This window comes from Plecotus auritus, assembly GCF_963455305.1.
Source record: "Plecotus auritus genome assembly, chromosome: 8".
NCBI lineage: Eukaryota > Metazoa > Chordata > Mammalia > Chiroptera > Vespertilionidae > Plecotus > Plecotus auritus.
Genome location: NC_137782.1, coordinates 61,183,190 through 61,207,181, shown reverse-complemented (window position 1 = coordinate 61,207,181; position 23,992 = coordinate 61,183,190). Strand labels below are relative to the sequence as shown.

Below are 23,992 nucleotides of genomic sequence, written 5' to 3'. Positions count from 1 at the left end.
AGGTAGAGATTAGAGTGATGTGGCCACAAACCAAGGAATGCTAGCAGCCACCAGAAACTGGAAGAGGCAAGGAACAGATTCTCCCCTACAGCCTCCAGGAGCACAACCCTGCTAACTCCTTGATTTCAGCTCAGTGAAACTGATTTTTAGCCTCCAAAACTCAGAGAATAAATTTCTGATGTTTTAAGCCAATGAGTTTCCAGTAAATTGTTACAGCAGCTGCAGAAAATTAATATAACAACTTCTCAGAGTTTTACTTTCTTCATCTGTAAAATGAGGGTGGAAATACTATCTTATAGGTAAGATTGTTGTAAAATGTAAAATTCAAATGGTGCTGATAAAGTGCACTTAGCTCTCCCAGAGCCAGTTTCTCACGTCAGTTAAAAATGAAGCTCAGGCCTGGCCGATATGGCTCAGTGATAAAGCATCGACATGTGAACCGGAGATTACAGTTCAATTCCTAGTTGGGGCACATGCCCGGGTTGGGCTTGTGGGGTGTGCAGGAGTCAGCCAATCAATGATTCTCTCTCATCATTTTTGTTTCTCTCTCTCCCTCTCTGAAATCAATAAAAACATACATTTTTTTAAATAAAGCACAAACAAGAGTAGTGGCTCTCAAACTGAAGGATGTGTTAAAACAGATTGTTGGGTCACACTTCCAGAGTTTCTGATGAGTAGATCCAAGGTGGGACCATAAACTTGCATTTTTAACAAGTTCCTAAGTAATGCTAGAGCTGCTGATCTGCAACCACACTTTTCAGAATCTCTGGACTAGGTTATTTTAAGGTTCCTTTCCAGTTTTAATAGTCTAAGATCCTAAGGTACATCTAATAGATGTAGCAAATAATAAACACTGCTGTATCAGGCTGAAATAGTCTTAAAACAAAGTTATTTTTCTAGGAGGATGGGAGCATGACTAGGAGGTACATGGTAAAGACTAGTTTTAACTTTTGAACTAAGCAGCATGAAAAATCTTAAGCAATGGTGGGAATAGGAAGAGGCTGTCCCCTTATCCAACATGCTGGCCCCATTTTAATTTATCTTAATCCCACCTTTCTGTCTTTTCACCAGACCCCTTCCCCCGCATGCCCTCCTCTAGAAACACATCTAGGTGTCTCCTGAATTCATTTATTGGCTTTGCCGTGCACAGCATAATACCGCCTTTGTTAGTCTCCCAGCCCAGCCTCTCCAAGCACAGTGTTCAGTCTCGGTGTTCCTCTACTCTTAAAAAAACATAAGCAAGGAGTCTCTGAAAAATAATTGTAAAATCAACTAAGGCAAATTCAGAGGATGTGGAGACATGCAGACTCTAAATGTTGGAAAAAGAAACAAATTCAGAACATTGTTAGCATTCTCAACTGTCTTTCACCCCCTTTAATCTCTATTAGTTCTGTTGAGTAGGAAACCTCTGCCGTATTGGATTAGAAATTCTGAATAAAAGGGGCCTCAGGTTTGGGGCTGCACTGAAGAAATGGAATGCTTCTACATTCAAGAGAAGCTGTCTGCCCTAGCTGGCTTGGCTCAGTGGATAGAGCGTCGGCCTGCGGACTGAAGGGTCCCGGGTTCAATTCCAGTCAAAGGCACATGCCGGGGTTGCAGGCTTGATCCCTAGTAGGGGGCATGCAGAAGACAGCTGATCAATTATTCCCTCTCATCATTGATGTTTCTCTCTCTCTCTCCCTCTCCCTTCCTCTCTGAAGAGAGAGAGAGAAAGAGAGAGAGGGCGAGAGGAAGAGAGAGAGGGAGAGGGAGAGGGAGAGGGAGAGGGAGAGGGAGAGAGAGAGACCTAGTTAAACTCTCTGAAAAAAAATTAGCAAAATAGCAGCTTGCTTTAAAAAAAAAAAAAGAAAAGCTGTCCTCTTGGTCTTTGGAAGTCCTTGGTAATACCACAGAGGAGAAGGAAGCTGCCATGAGGGTGACTGGGGAAAGTGATCATGGTCTAGCAAAGTGGATCCTGGACCGGGAATAGGCATACAATTGAGCTCCTTTAGAATGAGAACCATTTAATGAAAGCATCTCTGAGACACCCAGTCTAACATTTTGAGGTTCATCTATTCTATAAAGTAGATTAAAAGTACAAACGACCAGAGAGCCAGGGAACCCAGGAGGCAGGACAGAGAGAGGAAAATGAACCTTTTTTTTTTTTGGCAGGGGTTGGGGTGGGGGTAGAGGGGTGTCAGCGAAATTAAATCTTGATATAAGAAGATCATTCATTAAGTCAGTATTTGGGAGACAGGATTGCCACACACTAAGAACAGAAACAAGAGTAGTGGCTCTCAAACTGAAGGATGTGTTAAAACAGATTGTTGGGTCACACTTATGTTCACCCAACAGGTGGGTGGCTACGTTAGTACCTATGTTCACCCAACAGGTGGGTGGCTACGTTAGGCACTCTGTTTAAGACACCAGGGATCCTAAGATCCTTATCCCATATAATGGTCATGACCTACACAAACCCATAATTACAGTAAGTCTTATCTCAAAGTCTGTGCAAAATACTGCAAAAATACAGAGAAGAGAGAGGCCAAATATACTATACTAACATTATTGAGAGTGTTGGGGAAAAGTTTATTGGAGGAGGTACTATCCAGCTGTCTTATAGTGTCATGAGCAGAAGAGATAGGGGTTAAATCCACTTTAGACAGAGAGGATAGCATAAACAAAGCCCAGAATCATAAAAGAGCACAGCATACTGTGACACCAGTGAAAATCTGGCATGAGTGGAACATATATTTGAGTATATGTGCAGGTACTTGCACATGAAAATTTGTGGGTGGAGTTTGTTGGAAATTAGAATAGAAAGGCAGGCTAGGGCCAAAATGTGAAGATTCCACCCCCCCAACCCCAATTTTCACTTTTAAGAATTTCAAACAATTAAAAAAAACAAATATGTAAGAGTAATATAACAAGAACTTGTATAATCTTTAGATTCACAATTAATATTTTGTAACATTTGCTTTATATCTATCTACAGCTGACCCTTAAACAATATGGATTTGAACTTTGGGGGTCCACTCATATGCATATTTTTCAATAAATACTGTAACTGTATTTTCCCTTTCTTATGACTTTCTTAATAACATTTTTTCTCTAGTTACCTTATTATAAGAATACAGTATACAATACATATAGCATACAAAATATGTGCTAATCAACTGTTTATGTTATCAGTAAGTCTTCCAGGCAGCAGTAGTTAAATTTTGGGGAAGTCAAAAGTTATATGTGGATTTCCGATTGCACATTTGGTGGTGGGGGGGGGGGGGGGGCAGGGAGCGGTCAGTGCCCCTAACATGTGCATTGTTCAAGGGTCAACTTTATATATACATACACATACACTTTTTTCTTTTACTAAATAATTTGAAGATACTTGCAGACAACAAAACATTTCTCCTATATATATTTCAGCATGTATCTTCTAAGAAACACGTTCTCCTACATAATTATGAAGGGTACTTCTGTATGCCACTGCTAAGCAGTTTGAATTTTATCCTGTACGTGGTGAGAGCCCTCGGAGATTTCTAGACAGAAGAGGGACATACTCAGATGTGGGATTTAGAAAGAAAACCTGTGGCAATTATACGGTGGGAGGGTTCAATAAAGTTGGGAAAGTCCAAGAACTAGTTAAGAGGCCATGTGCAGCAAGAGAGATGATGATTGACATGAAGCAATGGAACAGAGGAGAGAATAAAACCCAGAGATACCTTGGGAAAAATCTGACAGGTCAACTAGATGCAGAGGACGAGGCAGGAAATGAGGATGACTTTAAGAATTCTAGCTTGGGGGACTGGATTGATGGTGAAGACATCAGAAGTGAGACAGGACACACAGAAAAAACAGGTTCATGGAGCTATTTTTCCCTTTCTGCTGAGTGAGACTTATTTAGGAGAGGCATTAGTGACCCCTGAAAGCGGGTATGGAAAATGGCTTTACCTGTGCCCGATGCAACCAGCTCTAAGCAATATTATAACTATGGTACAAAAGATAATCAAGTGAAACAGGGCCCCCAGATAGAATGAAGGCAAAAGATGTGTTGGCAAGAGGTAAACAGTTCTGGAATGATGAGCTAAATTGGGAGTACTTAGCATGAAGAGTACTTAAGCAGAAGTATTATAGAAAGGCAGTGCACTGAGGCAACCAGGGCCTTGAAAAATGGAATTTCTCTGTCTTTCTCCTACAGAAATTCCATGAGGTAAGCTGAGGATAAAAATGGGGATCAAATTCACTCACTTGACTCCTTTAGTCAAGAAGCATTTTACTGAATGCTACTATGTACAAAGTTCATTTTTGTTACAGTAGGAATACAAAGACAGGCAAATATGAATGACTTCAGGAAACTCATAATCTGTAATTGAAGGTAAAAAAGACCATGAAAGAGACAAATTATCATGTGCATAGATAGGAGATTCATGCTTTATTTAATTTCCAATACAAAAAGGTTTATAAATACTCTTTCAGGGACATTTCCTGAAATAGTGAATCCAGTATGGCACTCAGAAGCCATTAGAGTGGCACTCCGGTTATAAGCACCCAAGCATCCAATCAGTTGGAATACCATCTAAAGCAGCAGTTGCCAACCTTTTGGACCTCACGGACCACCAGTGGTCTGCGGACCAGCGGTTAGCGACCGCTGATCTAAAGCACATACTCTGCATACTGTTGCTACATCTTAAAGCCTGAGGGTATGACACTTGTATAGGGAAAGGAATGCATCTACTAGAGCAGTGGTTCTCAATCTAACGCCGCGACCCTTTAATACAGTTCCTCATGTTGTGGTGACCCCCAACCATAAAATTATTTTCGTTGCTACTTCATAACTGTAATTTTGCTATTGTTAATGAATCGTAATGTAAATATCTGTGTTTTCCGATGGTCTTAGGCTCTACAGCAGCGGTTCTCAACCTGTGGGTCGTGACCCACAGGTTGAGAACTGCTAGCAGGCGACCCACAGGTTGAGAACCGCTAGCAGGCGACCCACAGGTTGAGAACCGCTAGCAGGCGACCCACAGGTTGAGAACCGCTAGCAGGCGACCCACAGGTTGAGAACCGCTAGCAGGCGACCCACAGGTTGAGAACCGCTAGCAGGCGACCCACAGGTTGAGAACCGCTGCTGTAGAGCCTAAGACCATCAGAAAACACAGATATTTACATTACGATTCATTAACAGTAGCAATATTACAGTTATGAAGTAGCAACGAAAATAATTTTATGGTTGGGGGTCACCACAACATGAGGAACTGTATTAAAGGGTCGCGGCATTAGAAAGGTTGAGAACCACTGTGCTAGAGGAACATCTTCAGTTGGACAGTGTTTAAATCCATTAGGCAACTCCCAAATGGAATTGCTCTGCCTTCTAAGAATTTAGACTTCTCTCCTCTAATAAATAAGTATCCACTCCACAGCGTATTCTTCATTTTTAACACTTTAAAAGAAGGATTGATATATGAGAACAAACACATTCTTATTTAAAGGCCTCAAGCCCAAGGGATTACTCTGTATTTACACTCCACCATTCATACCAGTGACCACAAAAACTATGTTGCATGGGAGTTAAATCATAAAGTGGTTCTTTTAAAACAATACCTTTGGTAGGGAGTTTTAATTCTGACCTAGAGATTCAAAGTATAGCACAGGTTTTACCTCATGGTAAAACAGAAGTCTGATTAAAGACTTTTGTGGGAGGAGAGAGATGTGAGTAGAATTACAGAAGCCTGGAAGGAAATTTCCAAAACAACTAAAGTACTTGTAATTCTTATTTTTACCACCCTTTATAGATTTAAAGCCTTTGTTAGTTTAGATTAAATACTTTATGTATAAATTGTTGTTTTTTTTAATCAAGTAATTCCATTAGAAGATAGGAAAGCGTGGAAAAAGAAACAGAGAAAATGAGGGTAGAGGAAACAATATCTCATTTCTTTTTCTTCCAGTGTTTAAGACCAGCAGAGCAAATAAATGTCCTCTGATGTTCAGTAGATAGAGCATCGGCCTGTGCATGGAAGGGTCTCAGGTTCAATCCCCATGTGTGTCTCTCACTCCCCCTCCCTCCCTTCCAATTTTTCTAATGGAAAAAAATATCCTTGGGTGAGGATAAACAAAAAGGATACCTCCCACTCCACCTTTTCTAATACTTATCATAGGCTTCCAAAACTGTCTTCTTTCGTGAGATATTTACTGGGCATGCATTCAGCCAAAGGGCAATGACAGGCACTTCGGAAAAGACAAAGAGGGATGTGTGTGATCCTGTCTCCCCGGTCCCCAATTCACCTGGAAGGCAGTCAACATATGTGAATGACAATGGTACAAACAGAAACAGTAAGAACCAGAAGAAGGGTGCATATAAATTATTATGGTACTTTCAGCTACAGAAAACTGGGATTGGCTTCCAGTTTGGGGTGGAAGGACGCGGAGGAGTGTTAGGGTAATGTAGGTTTATGTGCCACATGAAGAAAGACACAAGACAGGAAAAGCAAGGCATTCAGCTTGGCTGGAGTGTAGAGTATGTGAAGCAAGGATGGGAATGGATGTTCACTGAAGCTTACTATGTGCCAGGCACATGTGCTAGAAGGTTTTACATATTTAAGGTTCCAGGAGAGCTAAGGGAAATGAGTTTGGAAAAGTAGCCTGGAGTATGATCACAGAGAACCTTGCAAAGCAAAATGCTGGTACTGAAAAGCAAAATCGAATTTTACAAAGGAGTCCAGTTCAACCCAAAGTTCCTCCACCTCTTCCTAGGACCTCTGCACCATCCTTTCAAGCAGCTCTGCCACAGAGAGAGCAGGAGACTGTGAAATGACAGGAGGTACATCATTATTCTGGAATGGTGCTAGCAAAATATCACCTGGAGTCCTGCTGAGGCAACTGGCATGCTGGGGACCACTGATAAGGATAAACTTGCATTTTTTTAACTATAGACCACTCCACCCTTTCCCACCTAGTTAGTCTCCAGGACTTGGAAAGCTTTTAAACCTGCTCATTGTAAGCCACAAGGTGGAGATGTCTGGCAGGACAGAACTGAGAGGAAGTCGTTTAGTCAGCCTAAGGTTACCATTAACACTTTGAGCCACTGCCTTGAGCTAATTTTTATGTTTGTTTTTTAAGTTTGGTTGAAATGTCACAAATGGAAAAATTAAGTAAAGCGCCCTGTTAGCCACAAGACTGGACACACCTGGCTGCAAACCCAGCAAAAGAAACTTACTTCATTAGTAGGAGAGGCAGAAAGTGAAATTTACATCTGAAATCTGCCTGCACCAGGAGAAAGAGCTGAGGCCAAAGGCGCTGTCTGTTTTTACAGCTGTGTCAAGTCTTAGTTCTCTACTCTTACCAACACTCAGGAGTGAGGCAAGGACCCAAGGAAAAATGGTCTCCAACCTCTTCAGCTGCGACTCAGCTCACAAAGGTTTTTAAGAACCAGTTAATGAAATAAAACAAGACCAGATGAGGTGATATAATGAACTTTATTTCCACAGCTAATTTATATGTTTAAATCCTAAATAATGTTTTTTTAAAAAGTCAGAACACTCTAAATTACTGATGTGATTTTTGTAACCTCAAATTTAACACTCACTTTTTATACCAGCTTCAATGATGATAAATGAGTCTGCCTCATTTTTCACAATAGCTGAGCTCCTAAAAAGCTGGTAAAAAGCAAAAATTTATCAAGTATAATTTTCCCACCAAATAAGGCTGGAATTATAATTTCAAAGGAGTTCTTCATTAAAATTTCTGATTCGTCATTAATTTGCAAGTGGCTCTGTTGGTTCTTGATCTTAGCCAAAAGGCGAAGAAGCGATCCATTGTGCTTCCTGTACATGCAGATCTTCTAGATATGAGAATTTGAAAATACTCTCAATCCAGACTCTCAGTAGGCAACCATCATTTCCATAAGTAAGTCTCAAAGACTACAATTTTACATACATAGTAAGCACAGGAAACCATTAGGCAATAACATAGGAGTATGTGAAAATAATTATAATACATAAGAGTAAAATATGGGTAAAGATGGCCCACTTACCACCCAGGCAGCATGGAAAAATCTCCAAAACAAATTATTGAGTGAAAAAGAAAGTTGCATATAAGTACACAGAGGATGATGTCATACATAATAAAATAATATACACACAAAACCAATACTATGTACTATGAATTTTCTATAGATAAGATAGAAAAAAGTCTTTTTAAAAAAATGTATTTTTATTGATTTCAGAGAGGAAGGGAGAGGGAGAGAGAGATAGAAACATCAATGAGAGAGAATCATTGATCGGCTGTCTCCCACATGCCCCCAACTGGGGATCGAGTCCACAACCCAGGCATGTGCCCCTGACTGGAATCGAACCTGGGACCCTTCAGTCCACAGTCTGACACTATCCACTGAGCCAAACCAGCTAGGGCAGGAAAAAGCCTTAAAAAATAAATACCAAAGTAGAAACAGTGATTACTTCTTGAAAGGAGGTAACTGACCAGGATTGAGATTGATGATTAAAGGGATTTTAGGAGGAGAAACCAAGATGGCGGCATAGGTAAACACCTAAACTGCTGCCTCGCACAACAATTTCAAAACTACAACTACAAGACAGAACGGACACCATCCAGAACCACAGGAAAGCTGGCTGAGTGAAAATTCTACAACTAGAAGGAAAGAGAAAAGCTCACAGAGATTGGAGGTACGGCAAAGGGTCTTTGTGCGCGCAGAGAGGAAGGGCGGCTGAGAGCCTGGCTGACTTTCTCTGGCGGAAGGTGGAAGGAAGCCCCCTACCGCACTGAACCCCAGTTCTGACTGCACTGAACCCCAGTTCCGGGCGAGCCCCTGGGGACCCACGCTCTTACGGGGGGAGTCTGGACTCTTGGGCGGAGATTCGGGAGCCAGGGAAGGCGGAGGACGGAAAGCGCGCGCGCGCCAGTGCGCACCAAGGCTGCGGAGGTTGCCACAGGCTTTCCCTAGTGGAAGGGAGTCAGAGGCTCCTGAATGCACTGAGCCCCAGGTCTGACTGCAGTGAACCCCAGTTCCAGGCGAGCCTTTGGGGACCCACACTCTTGTGGGGGGAGTCTGGACTCTCGGGCGGAGACTCAGGAGCCGGGGAAGGCGGAGGACTAAAAGCGCGCAGGCTGCGGAGGTTGCCACAGGCTTTCCCTAGTGGAAGGGAGTCAGAGGCTCCTGAATGCACTGAGCCCCAGGTCTGACTGCAGTGAACCCCAGTTCCAGGCAAGCCCCTGGGGACCCACGCTCTTGTAGGGGGAGTCTGGACTCTCGGGCAGAGACTCAGGAGCCGGGAAGGCAGAGGTCTGAAGGCACGCACGTGCGCGCAAGGGCAAGGCTGACGGGAAGCCAAGACTGAGACTCCACCCCATCCAAGCTGAGCACAGAGGCTATTGCAATTTGGCAAGTCTAATCCTATAAGGCTGTCTCCAGCACCGAACTTCTCCCAGCATAGACACAGCTGATCCTTATAGCCAACTGGCCTGGAGGTCAATTCTTCCCAGTGATACCAACAACAATAAAGACTTAATTACAACAAGGCTGTACACACAGTCCACAAAGGGGTGCACCAAGACTGTCCACCTCAGGTTAACTGGGAAGGCAGACCCACTGGGCCATATTGGAAACCTAGCACACAAATCTACCTTACCAACTCAGGGAAGCAGTGAAAATGCGGCGTCAAAGAATCAGATCACAAACGAAAGAAATGGAGGAAAACAAACGACTGGATATAGAATTCAAAACCACGGTTATAAGGCTTTTTAAGAATATCCTAGAAAAGGCCGATAAATATAACGAGACCCTCGAAGATATGAAAAAGGACCAACTAGAAATTAAACATACACTGACTGAAATAAAAAATATTATACAGAGACCCAAAAACAGACAAGAGGAACACAAAAAGCAAGTCAAAGAATTGAAATACAAAGAAGCAAAAAACACTCAACCGAAAAAGCAAAAAAAAAATCCAAAAAGTTGAAGATAATGTAAGAAGACTCTGGGACAACTTCAAGCGTACCAACATCAGAATTATGGGGGTGCCAGAAGAAGAGAGAGAGCAAGATACTGAAAACCTTTTTGAAGAAATAATGACCGAAAACTTCCCCCACCTGGTGAAAGAAATAGACTTACAAGTCCAGGAAGCCCACAGAAGCCCAAACAAAAGGAATCCAAAGAGGACCACACCAAGACACATCATCATTAAAATGCCAAGAGCAAAAGACAACGAGAGAATTTCAAAAGCAGCAAGAGAAAAACAGTTAGTTACCTACAAGGGAGCACCTATACGACTGTCAGCTGATTTCTCAACAGAAACTATGCAGGCCAGACGGGAGTGGCAAGAAATTTTCAATGTGATGAATAGCAAGAACCTACAACCAAGATTACTCTACCCAGCAAAGCTATCATTCAGAATTGAAGGGCAGATAAAGAGTTTCACAGACAAGAAAAAGCTAAAGGAGTTCATCACCACCAAACCAGTATTATATGAAATGCTGAAAGGTATTCTTAAAGAAGAGGAAGAAGAAAAAAGTAAAGATAAAAATTATGAACAACAAATACATATCTATCAACAAGTGAACCTAAAAATCAAGTGAATTAAAAACCTGAGGGATAGAATAATCTGGTGAATATAATAGAATCAGGGGCATAGAAAGGGAGTGGACTGATAATTCTCAGGGGGAAAGGGGTATGGGGGGTTCATGAAGAGACTGGACAAAAATCATACACCTATGGATGAGGACAGTGGGGGGGAGGTAAGGGCAGAAGGTGGGGTGGGAAATGGGTGGAGGGGAGTTATGGGGGGGGGGGAAAGGAGAAATAATTGTAATAATCTGAATAAAGATTTATTTTTAAAAAAATAAAAAAAATAAAGGGATTTTAGTCTTAGTTAAAACATTTTGAATTTTGAAAACAATTGTAAAGTTAAACCATATCTAATAAATATTACATGAAAAGGCCAAGATGCAAAATAGTGTGTATAGTATAAGCCTCTTGTGTTATGTTAAAAGAATAAAAAACTAGAAAGATTCACATCAATTCTTTTTTTAAATTTGTGATTTTAGAGAAAGAGGAAAGAAGAACAGGGAGAGGGAGAGGAAAGGAGAAGGAGAGAGAGAGAGAAACATTGATGTGAGAGAGAAACATCAATCGGTTGCCTCTCATAGGCACCCCGACCATGGACCAAACCTGCAATCTGGGCATGTGCCCTGACTGGGAATCAAACCATCGGCCCCTTGGTAAACGGGATAATGTTCAATCAACAGAGCCATACCAGCCAGGGCAACACATCAATTCTTAACAATGATGACTTCTGGGAAGTTGGACTGGGGAAAAGACTCTTTATTTTTTACATTAATGCTTTTTACTGTTTGATTTTTATTCTATGTATGACTTTTGTAATACATCTATAAACTTTATCAACAGGGAGAGCTTTGCTCTATAATGAATAAAACCAAATTAATCCATTTCGTGACCCTGTCTGATGATTCTGCTTTAGACACCCCCAACCTGGGAGGTAACAAAATGGGAAAAAACAAGGAACTACATCTACTGTAAGATGGTCAGAGACACATAAAATACACAAAATACACAAAGAGAGTATTATTTGTTTAACCAACTATATTCTAATATTTTGTTTCATTTTTCTGTTGTCATTCTATTATACATACATACATACATACATACATATATGTTATATATTCTCTTTTCTCAGCTTAATTATTAAATGTACTAATGTACATTTTCAGTAGTACCTTGCCAAAGTATTCTAGGTTGTTGGTGATCATGCTGCTTATTTTTCCGTTCCTGAGCACAATGCAGGTCCATTGCCAGGGTCTTTTCATCCAAACTTAATTAGAGGAAGACTGGTTCAAACATTGAATCAGTGTCTAAAGTGAAACATGCTTCAACTGGATTATTATTTCATTTCCTCCATTCACCAAATCCATCTCTCCTATCACCATGATTTGGGTTTAATAATTCCACACAGAGGATGTCCTCACACTGACAAAACATGATAATGTTTGCAAACATATAAAGTATGTGTGGCATGTCTGTTTCCATTGAGGCAAAGCGACTCTAGCTGAATTACTACTTGGCATTAGTCAGCATTTCACAGAAATCTATAAGCAAAGACATTCTGTAAACACAAAATGGGTTAAAGACTTAACTGTAAGACTCAAAACCATAAAACTCTTAGAAAACTTAGGCAGTAAAATCTCTGACATTTCTCTTAGCAATATTTTTGCTAACCTATCTCCTCGGGCAGGAGAAACGAAAGAAAAATAAAACAAATGGAATTACATCAAACTAAAAATTTTTTGCACAGCAAAGGAAACCATCCACCAAACAAAAAGATAACCCACTGAATAGGAGAAGATATTCACCAATGATACATCCAATAAGAGGTTAATATCCAAAATTTAGAAACTCATACAACATCACCAAACCCCCCCACACCCCCCCGCTAAATAATCCAATTAAAAGAGTAGGCAGAGGACCTGACTAGACACTTCTCCAAAGAGGACATAACAGATGGCTAATAGATATGTGAAAAGATGTTCAACGTCACTAATCATGTTATTCTATGAACATGTATGACTTTTATAATACATCTATAAACTTAGTTTACTTCTCAATCTACAGGGAGAGCTCTGCTCTGTAATGAAAGAAACCACATTAACCCATACACATTAAAACCATAATGAGATAGTACCTCATACCTGTCAGAATGGCTATCATCAATAAAACAACAAACAACAACTGTTGGTGAGGATATGAAGAAAAGTGAAACCTCATGCACTGTTGGTGGGAATGCAGACTGGTGCAGCCACTATGGAAAACAGTATGGAGGTTCCTCAAAAAATTAAAAATGGAACTGATTTATGACCCAGTGAATCCACTTCTGGGTATATATCCGAAGAAACCCAAAACACTAATTCAAAAGAATATATGCATCCCTATGTTCATTGCAGCGTTATTTACAGTAGCCAAGATATGGAAGCAACCAAGGTGCCCAAAATAGACAAGTGGATAAAAAAGGTTTGGTAAACACATGCAAAGGGATATTAGGCAGAGATATAAAGAAAGAATGAAATTTTACCATTTGTGATGAGATGGATAGACCTAGAGGGATTATGCTAAGTGAAATAAGTCCGACAGAGAAAGGCAAATAGCATATGATTCCATTTATGTGTGGAATCTAAATAACAAAATAGAAACATACTTATAGATACAGAGAACAGACTGATGGTTGCCAGAGGGGAAGGGGGTTGAGGGAATGGATGAAAATGGTGATGGAATTAAGAAGTACAAATTGGTAGCAACAAAATAATCATGGGGATGTAGAGTACAGCATAGGAAATATAGTCAATAATATTGTAATAACTATGTATGGTGCCAGGTGGGTACTTGAAATATCAGGGAGACCACTTTGTAAAGTGTATGTTCGTCTACCACTATGTTGTACACTGGAAACTAATACAAAATAATATTGAATGTAAACCTGTAATTGAAAAATAAAATAGATAAAACTTCAACTCAATCCCTCATTGGAGTTCTTCAGGACCAGAATCTAAAGTACTCACTTACCCCCATGACTCTGCCACGCTGCTCAACATCCTCCCACATAAAATGAACTATGATACGACACATGTATTTCCCAGTCCGGCCTTCCTGTTTCATTCGGACTAGACACATCCTGGGTGGGAAGAAGAGATAAAGAGTCATGGGCTGTTTCCATTTTTCACATCACACATTTCCCCTGAAGGTCAGTTCATCTGAGTGATTTCAGCAGAGCACAGAATAAAAAAACTGTAAGTGATGGAGGCCACGGGAAAGTCAATGGGGGGAAAAGGAGACATATGTACTACTATTTGTAATACTTCAAACAATAAAATAAAAATTTAAAAATAATAATAAAAAACTTTTACTGAGGTATAATATAGATACCTTAAAGTACAAAATCTTAAGTATACAACTTAATGAATTTTTACATGTTATATACACCCATGTAAGCACCATCCAGATCAAGATATAGATTATTGCCGGGTTGACATGGCTCAATGGTGAGCGTTGACCTCTGAACCAGATCACGGTTCGATTCCCGGTCAGGGCACATGCCCAGGTTGCAGGCTTGATCCCCAGTATGGGACATGCAGGAGGCAGCTGATCAATAATTCTCTCTCATCATTGATGTTTCTCTCTTTCTCTCTAAATATATAGATTATTTAGAGCAACTCCGAAGGTCCCCCTCACACATGGAAGGAACCATTTTTAATTGTAGAAGATAAATAAGTCTGAATCCTTCATTACTGATGAAAACAGGAGTCCTTCAGAAGGCAAGTAATTTGCCCAGCCACAGACTAGTCTATAAAGGTGGGTAAAGTACTGTGCTGTCCAATATGGAAGCTACTAGCTAAATGTGGCTATTTAAACACTTTAAATGTGGCTAATTCAAATTGAGATGTGGTATAAGATTTCAAAGATTTAGTTCAAGAAAAAGAATATAAATATCTCAAAACTTTTTACACTGCCTACATGTTGAAATGTTACTTCAGATATATTGAGTTCAATAAAACCTACTATTAAAATTAAGTTCATTTTTTTCTTTTTACTTTTTTAAATGGAGCTACTTTTAAATTAAATATGTGGCTTGCATTTTATTTCTGTTGGACAGCATTTGTACAGAATATAAGTCACAGAAAATATTATTATTTCATCTACATATTTATAAAATTGTTTGCCCCATTAGAATGTAAACTCAATTGAAAGCAAAATTCAAGTCTGGTGGGGTTTTTTTTTATCATTGTATTTCCAGGGCTTAAGTATAGTAGGCATTCAATATATGTTTGCTGAATAAATAAACAGATAAATTCAGGGCCAAGTTTAGGGCTCTTTCCCCTATACAACATTGCCTTTCATCAACCAAGAGGGCTCTCCCTGCTTAAGACCTTACATAAGAATGTAAGAATTATATACAGGGTATATTTTAATTAATGAATACAACATTATATTCAATTATATATAAGAATATAAACAGGGCCTAGCCAGTTTGGCTCAGTAGATACAGAGTTGGCTTGCAGACTGAAGGGCAACCACCTTGATTGCAGGCTTGATTCCTGTGTGCAGGAGGCAACCAATCAATGTGTCTCTCCCACACTGGTTTCTCTCTCTCTCTCTCTCCCCTCCTTCTCTTCTTTCTCTTTCTCCTCCTCCTCCTCCCTTCCACTCTCTCTAAAAATCAATGGAAAAATATCCTCAGGTGAGGATTAACAAAACAAACAAAGAATAGAAACAGGGTTATCAACTTTCCAAGCTAGTTCCTCATTTCATTCTCATGACCATACTTATACTTATTTCTATTATCTCCCATTAGTTACTAAGCAGTTTCAACAGGACAACTTCCCTAAAAGATAATTCCTGCTATAAATATGGAATATTCAGTTTAAATTGACAAAACTACCTCCATAAACAATTAATCCTGCCCATTAAAATCTACTAGCAATAGCATAGTACAATGGAATGATCCCATCCTGTCTGCCTCAACATTTCTTTTAGTAACTAAGATGGAGAAGGGAAAACATACTTATCAAATTTGCAGATGACAAGAAGCTGGGCAGGAAGACAAATATGTTGGATGACCCAACCATGAACCAAAAATACTTCAACAAGCTGTTTCAACGAGCTGAACCTAACAGAATGAATTTGAACAAGAATAAATCTAAGGACCTGTATCTCGGCCTAAAAGAACAACTGTAGCCCTGGCCAGTGTTTCTCAGAGGTTAGAGCACTGGCCCACACACCAAAGGGTTGCAGATATGATTCCTGGTCAAGGGCACATGTCTGGGCTGCAGGTTCAATCCCTGGCCCTAGTTGGGGCACTTGCGGGAGGCTATCAAACAGTGTCTCTCTCACATCTATGTTTCTCTTTCCCTCTTTTCTTTCTTTCTTTCTTTCTTTCTCTCTCTCTCTCTCTCTCTCTCTCTCTCTCTCTCTCTCTCTCTCTCTTTCCCTCCCCTCTGATAGATCCTCCCTTCCCCCAACTGATGAACGGAGTATGATGTAACCTGCACCTGCGGCCTGGACATTCCTGAGCACCTAACCAGGCACCTTATATGGACTATACATTGAACCACCAATCAGCACCTACCAAATACCCTAAGCTCTTGATTCCTAAGTACCTAAGTGCCTAATATGAAACCACCAATCAGCGTGTGCCGAGTACCCTAAGCCCCATCCGTTCCCATTCCTCCCCTCAAAAGTCGTGTTCACCTCTGCACGTGGGCCTGTTCTCCCCTTGCGAGACAGCCCGGCAGGGTCCTTCTCCTCTAATAAAGCCTGTAGTCCTGGTTTTTCGGCCCCTCTCTCTCTCATTCTTTCATTTGGTGCCAAAACCCGGGAGAGGTGCACGGGAGCGTGGACAATCCTCGAACCTAGCCCCGAGCTTCTGACTCCTGCTCTGGCTCTGCTCAGTGGCATGGTTCTGAATTGACTAGCCCGCTCTGGACACCTCTCGAACCCTGCCATACCAAGACACGTGGGGATCTCATCACTTTCTTACCGGTAGACTTCAGGGACTTTCCCGACCTCCCCCCCCCCCCCCCCGCCATCGTTCCCTTGACCTGGAAGGGCCTCAGAGTTTTCCCATCTACTCGGCTACACGTTCTACGTTCTACGAAAGCCCAGGTGCCTGGCCGGGAAACTCTGCTCTACTCCATGGGGTGACGACCTTAGAACCTTCTCTCATCTCTCTCTCTCTCTCTACAGGTTGGCTGAGGAAAAAGGAGGACGCTCCTTTTTTCCTCCCCAACTTCCTGGTGGCCCTTCCCTCTGGTCATGGGAACCTCTCAGTCCAAACCCCCTCTGCACACCCTTAGGTGTCTCCTCGCCAATCTCTCGACCCTTGGTCTTTCTGGCTACATCAAACCAAAGAAGCTCATTTTCTTCTGTAACACTACCTGGCCACAATATAAACTCGATAATGGCTCTCTGTGGCCCGAAAACGGCACTTTTGATTCCAATATCCTCTGAGATCTAGATATTTTTTGCCACCAGAAAGGGAAAGCTTTCGAGATTCCCTATGTACAGGCTTTCTTTTTCCTCCGCTCTCGCCCCTTGCTTTGCTCCTCATGTTCCACCCAGCAGATCCTCCTCACGAAGTCCTCTTTGCCCTCTCAAACCGGTCCTCAGCCCCTTTCTCTGTCTTCTGACTCTTTCGACCCAGCCGATCATTCATCTCCACCTTGCTCGCTCCCACCGCCCCTTACAACCCTGCCACAGAATCCGCACCCCATGCTCTACCTCTGAGAACTCTAACCGCCCGCCTTCCCCTGTGCACTCTCCACCGAATCTCTGGCCCCATGACCACCAGCAACCTAATTCACAGGTGGCTGGCCATTCCCTTCTCACTTTCTGATCTTCCTGAGAGCCCAAATCCTGAGAACGTGAGCTCCAAAACAGCCTTTCCCATCTAACACTCATTCTCAGGCCACCTAAAGACTGCCTTCCACAACAGCTTCTTCTATTCCCATATCCATTCTACCCCTGAGGGAGACAGCAGGAACTGAGGGCATTAGTCTGAGTCCACGTCCAATTCTCTATGTCCAGCCTCACAGATTGAGAGGCATCTCAGATTTCTTTTTCCACTGACCTGACCACCTTTACGCCCCCGACATATGTCGCAAACTTCAAAAAATAGATACAGGTCCACAAACCCCTCAAAAAGACCTTGTTAACCTGACTTTTAAGGTCTTTAATAATAGAGACAAGGAGACCCAAATCCAAAATCAAAGGCGAGATCAGGCCAAGGCTGAGGCCCAGTAGGAGGCCTTCCAGCTCCTAGCCACCGCTCTCATGAACCCCAAACGAAGTGCCAGTCCTTCAACTTCGGGTAAGTCAGGGGCTAAGCCTCCTCCGGGCCCATGCTTCAAATGCAGCAAGGAAGGACACTGGGCCAAGTCCTGCTCAAACCCGAGACCCCCACCTGGGCCCTGCCCAAGGTGCGGAAGGGAAGACCACTGGAAATCAGACTGTAGTCTGGCCCCTCCGGTTCAGGCCTCAGCCTGTCCAGCACGGCCACCCTCTGGATCCAATTTGGAGCTCTCAGACCTCCTGGGACTGGCCACCGAAGAAGCTGCCCAGGCCCTGACAGGGCCCCATAGACTTACATCACCAGGAGAGAGTCTCAGGCCCACAGACTTACATCACCAGGAGAGAGTCTCGGGTAACGACTGTGGTGGCAGGTAAGCAGATCTCCTTTTTAATTGACATTAGGACCACTTATTCTGCCCTCTCTGAATTCGCTGGGACCCGTGTCCACTCCTCAGTTTCTATTATGGGGGTTGACGTATTAGTCTCACAGCCATTAGCACCCTCACGTCTACACTGCATCTTATTAAATTCCTCCATTCACTCTTTTCTCATTCTACCTCGGTGCCCGGCCAGGTCTACCATGCATCCCCACATAAAACCCAGTTGTCCCAAACCACGGTCACCTACCTCAGTTTCACTCTCTCACCCCACAAGGCCAAGCCATTCCTTGGACTATAAACACCTTATCTCCTTATCTCCTCTATGATCATTATCTCTAGGAAAAATGCGGTGGTTTAAAATTCAAGTGGCTAGAGGCCTGGGAATAGGCTGTGGGGCCTGCTCTCTCCTCCCCCTGCCTTTTATACTTAATGAAAGGTCTGAGGCATGGTTATGCATTTTTGAAGGACATAGAAGGAAGGTTTGAAGGCTAATTTGAAAGTGTGAAATTTGTGAATGTTGTGTATGTGATGAGAAGGAAAAGAGAAATGTTGAAAGAAAGAAGTTCTAAATTAACTATTTACAAGAATTGTACAAGGGCCATTTTACTCTGAGCAAGAAAGTGAGGCTTCAGTCTCCAAGCCTGTCAGGACAAGTTTGCTGGATACTTCTTAAGCTAAACCAGAATATTCACAGTGTCTAACTGCTTAGCCAACCATCCAGGTCCCTGGCTTCCACTACTCCTTTCCTTCCCTTTCCCTCCCACTTTCACTGCAATACAATCTCAACCACTCATCTGTCACCCCTTATTTGTAGTGCCATGGCGACTACCCTCTCAGCTTGGAGTACAGAACTGGGAAAAGGAATCTCATACCCTTTAGTCCACCTCTTCTCCTTACACCTTTCAGCTTGTCTCCATGATCAGGGATTTTTCTTCCTCTGTGGGGAAAACACATACATCTGCCTCCCAACCAGCTAGACAGGAACCTGTACTCTCATTTATCTCTCACCCAATGTAGATGCAGCCCCAATAATCAGTCTTTACCTGTCCCCGTAACCCAGCATATCTGACACAAAAGAGGAGTCCAGATAATCCCTCTCCTCATAACCCTCGGCATCACAGCAGGGGTTGGAACTGCCACAGGGGGCCTAGCCTCTGCTCTACCTATTTTGAAACCCTGTCTCAGGACCTACAAGAAACATGTGGATGCTCAGCAAGGGGCAAAACTGGGAAAACAAGAACCTTACTCCCAGGGTAACCTCTCCTCCCCTTTCATATCACTAGTGGGGCAACTGAGACCCCTACTCTTTCCCCCCCTAAAAATAACATCTAGGTCTCAGTTGTATTTCAGCTCCAGGCCCAGAAAAGCAGCAAAACCATACAAGTGACGCTGTGGCAGCCTCAGGACCAGCTTTTACCTCTCAAGTCACTCAACAGGATTGCTCTCGAGACTTCACCAACCAGTCTCTTGGGGAAATCATGCTGCCGCACCCCTCGTCTTTAGCAGCAGTAGCCCTACAGAACCGGCACGCTTTAGATCTCTTGACAGAAGAAAAAGGGGTACCTGTGTCTTTCTTGGAGAAGAATGCTGCTACTTTGAAAATGAATCAGGAATTGTCAAAGATCACATTAAATCCCTCCAGGGCAGGATTGACCAAAGACGACGTAACCAACTAGAAGGGGGATATGCCATTCTGGCTCACTTACTCCATGGCTCCTCCCACTATTAGGCCCACTGGTATTTATTCTTTTAATTTTGCTCTTTGGCCCTTGTCTCATGTGCTATTTCACTAGTTTCTTGCAGAACAGAATGCAGGTGTTCACCAACCAGAAGGTGGGAGAGATCTATCTGGCCTTAAATTCAGAACCTAGCACCAGAATCCTTGAGACCCTAGGTAGACGCCCCTGACGACGCCCCCTCTCAGCAGGAAGTAGCTATGGAAGATGGACCTTCACCACCTGACCTTGCCCGGACTCTCAATTTTTTTAATATTACCAAAAGCCTGGAATGATAGATCCTCCCTTCCCCCAACTGATGGACGGAGTATGACGTAACCTGCACCTGCAGCCTGGACATTCCTGAGCACCTAACCAGGCACCTTATATGGACTATACATTGAACCACCAATCAGCACCTACCCAACACCCTAAGCTCTTGATTCCTAAGTACCTAAGTGGCTAATCATGTGCCTTATATGAAACCACCAACCAGCATGTGCTGAGTACCCTAAGCCCCATCCCTTCCCATTCCTCCCCTCAAAAGTCATGTTCACCTCTGCACGTGGGCCTGTTCTCCCCTTGCGAGACAGCCCGGCAGGGTCCTTCTCCTCTAATAAAGCCTGTAGTCCTGGTTTTTCGGCCTCTCTCTCTCTCTCTCTCTCTCTCTCTCTCTCTCTCTCTCTCTCTCATTCTTTCACCCTCCCCTTCCCTTCCTTCCTTCCTTTTTTTCTCTCCCCTCCCCCCCGTTCCCACTCTCTCTAAAAATCAATGGAAAAAATATTCTCAAGTGAGGATTAACAAAAACAACAACAGCAAACAACTGTAAAGGTACAGAATAGGCGAGTCATGCCTACCTATGTGTGAAAAAGTCTTATATGCTTAAGTAACAGTATATCTTTTAAGGGAATCAAGAGGAAGAGGAAGTTGCTCCCCAAATTAATGCGATTTTAGGTGCAGTAATGGAAATATAGGATCTTCAATGCATAAAGTAAGATTTCCTATTCAGCACAGATCAGATTCTAATAGAAATACTGTCCATAGTTTTGAACATTACATATATATATATATTTAATATATTTTTATTGATTTCAGAGAGGCAGGGAGAGGGAGCGAGAGATAGAAACATCAATGATGAGAGAGAATCATTGATCGGCTGCCTCCTGCATGCCCCCTACTGGGGATCGAGCCCGAAACCCAGGCATGTGCCCCTGACGGGAATCAAACCTGGGATCCTTCAGTCCACAGGCCGACGCTCTATCCACTGAGCCAAACCAGCTAGGGCTGAACATTATATTTTTTAAGAGACAAAAGGAAGAGATGAAAGACCAGAAGATATTTAACCGGGAAAAACAGGAGAGTTGTCTTGAATATTGCAGAACAGTAATTAGACTGCCCAAGAGTTAGAATCAGAACCAATGGGAGGGCCACAGAAAGAGAAATAATTACTCAGCATTGAATATTGAAAGCAAAACTTTCTAACAGGGCAATTTCTGAATATTCAAATGATTGAATGAATAACCTCAAAAAATAGAGAACTGCTGATTTTTGAAGGGTGAATACATATTTTGTGGGAACTCAGCCATGTGACTACCTGATCTTTAATGTCCCTTCCAACCTTGGGAATTGCTGATGCTATGGTTCTAAAGTTGCACCTCTGAACCCAGTTTGTGCCTAAGAAATAACACTGTGACAATAAAAACAGGTCACGGAAAAATATTTGGCCACTTTATATGATATAGGGCATATTCCAAGGCAGAAACAAACTGGGGAAAGTTCAGTCCTTTTCGTAAGATTTTTTCTTAAAGCTAATCAAATCACTCATGTCAGCCTCTCACCTGAAAAGAGCTGTGTGTTTTGATGCTTGAGTGTCGTCAGAGGCCAATTCATCAACAGCAATAGTGAGGTAATGGAATTCTTCATTTATTTGAAAATTCTGTAGTTTGTTAATACACCTGCCCTCTGAGGTTTAAAAGGCACAGATTTTCTCAGACCATAAACTTACTAACTATATTAACATGGGGTGAAATGTTTTTTTTGTTTCAGAGTTGTTTGTTACAGATAATAGGTAGGCTCAAATGGTTACCTGGGTAGGAAAGATCAAGCAAATTGAAGACACTTTCAAGATTGCCCACGGACAATTCACTCAATGAAAATAAATTGAGTTCCTACTGTGTGAGGGAATTATGGGGATTATCAGAGTGATGGCTAAAAAAAGCCCAGCCTCCAGAGAGCAGTTAGTCTCCCCGAGGAAACAAAATCCACCATATATACAAATAGTCCTAAAAGAGAATGTTATAAGTATCCCGAGAAAAGTACAAAGTGCAATGGAGTTTGAGAAGATTACTTTTGGCTGAGTGGGATCAGAGAAAGCTTCATGGAATATTGAACATTATACCTGGGACTTGGAAAGATGAGCTAAAGTTGGATAGGTAGAGACAAAAAATAAATTAAGAGAATTTCCAGCAGATGGAACATTATGAGCAGAGCAATGGAAGAGTTCAACACATGTAAAGGAACAATGCTTTTGTGGTAGAGCAGGTAAAGGAAACAGAAAAATGTGCCAGCAAGGTCATAAAAGGCTTTGAAATGCCATGCTAAAAAAGTCTGGACTTTACTCAGTAGACAATGGAGAGCCAGGAAGAAGGAGTATAACATTAGCACCTTGGCACTGATTGCAGATGAGTCTCTGAGAAGTTAACCCTTTCTTCCCAGGTTCAACCCTGTAATCAAACATTAATATCACCAGGGCTGGAAAAATGACAAATTTATGCTTACTTGAACAGAACTATGGTATTCATAATAGTCTGATCCAGAAATATAAGCCAACATGTGTATCTGCCTTTTAAGAGCTACACAACCAGCAAAATTTGTTATAACCTGTACCTATTTTTGCTGATACTAACAGTTTAGAAACACACAGTATGAATTCAAGCCTGCTAAATGAAAGGAGAGCAAATTCAAATTATTCCATAAACATTGTACCTGATTAGTTCAACAGACACTTAATTGATGTAAAACACTTTCAAATATAAAGCTCTATGGCAAATTTCATCACACGTAACTGAAGTTATAAAATCAAAACAAAGAATCAGTCTTCTCATCAACAGGAAGTCTACTGAAGATTCCCATCAGTTCAACGGGGAAAATAAGATTCTTATAATCCACAGGGCTGTCCATATTCAGCTAATTAAAAGCTAAACTAATTTTTTCCCTGAGTTTGTGAATCAAATTCTCTAGGTAGTTAAGGACAGAATGTAGTCCTGTTGTGAAGAACTTCTATGTTTTCCTCTTCAAGGAAAAAGCACAGCACAAGGCAGGGCCCACAAATTAGACAGTCAGATGCCTGGAATGTCCAGACCAAACAGCCAAAGGTCACCTGACCTTACAGCTTACACATTCAGACTATTCCTTTTTTCCTTTATTAACTGCTTTGAATAGGTAATACTTGCTCGTGGTAACAGAAACTAAGTCTCCTTCCTGCCTACATCCCCCAGCCACCCTCCCTATTCCTCTCCCTAAGGCAACCATAGTCAGCAGTTTCTTAGGAATCCTTCCACATATAACCCACCAACTTATATGAACATGTATTCTTTTTATATAAATGGTAGCCTCCTTTTTCCCCATTTCTCATAGTGATAGCCATTCTACACACATTGTTCTTATGTTGAGAAAATACTTAATCTGCTACAAAAAGGTGTAGGTGAAGAAATCTCAACTCTAACTCTGTTTCAACCACAAATACCACAGTCACCCGAGTGAAACTGTTTTTTAGATCCCAGAGATAATAGATTTCCACTAATTGACTTAGCAATTGTTAGGGTAACATCTGAACTAGGCTGAATTCAACTTATCTGGCAATTTTCCCTATTCTAAAAATGACTAAGAAATAGGAAGAAAAAAAATCCTTAATAGCAAAAATAAACAAGTGCTATAATTAACAGCTAACACAACTATGCGCCAGGCACTGTGCTGTGATAGAGAAGCATTATTTCATTTAATCCTTATAACAACTCTACTAGACTGGTATTCTTCCTGTCTCCATCTTACAGGTG

The 23,992-nt window shown here is 41.9% G+C and overlaps 1 protein-coding gene across 2 annotated transcripts in view; it reads right to left on the bottom strand.

Annotated features, from left to right (window-relative positions):
- Positions 1 to 23,992, bottom strand: part of UQCC1 (ubiquinol-cytochrome c reductase complex assembly factor 1) — a 142,958-nt gene that overhangs the window by 43,275 nt on the left and 75,691 nt on the right. For both annotated transcript variants that reach the window (XM_080686260.1, XM_080686261.1), the window contains exon 7: positions 13,562 to 13,670. In XM_080686260.1, coding sequence (XP_080542386.1) covers positions 13,562 to 13,670 — 109 coding nt within the window. The remainder of the gene's footprint in view (positions 1 to 13,561; positions 13,671 to 23,992) is intronic.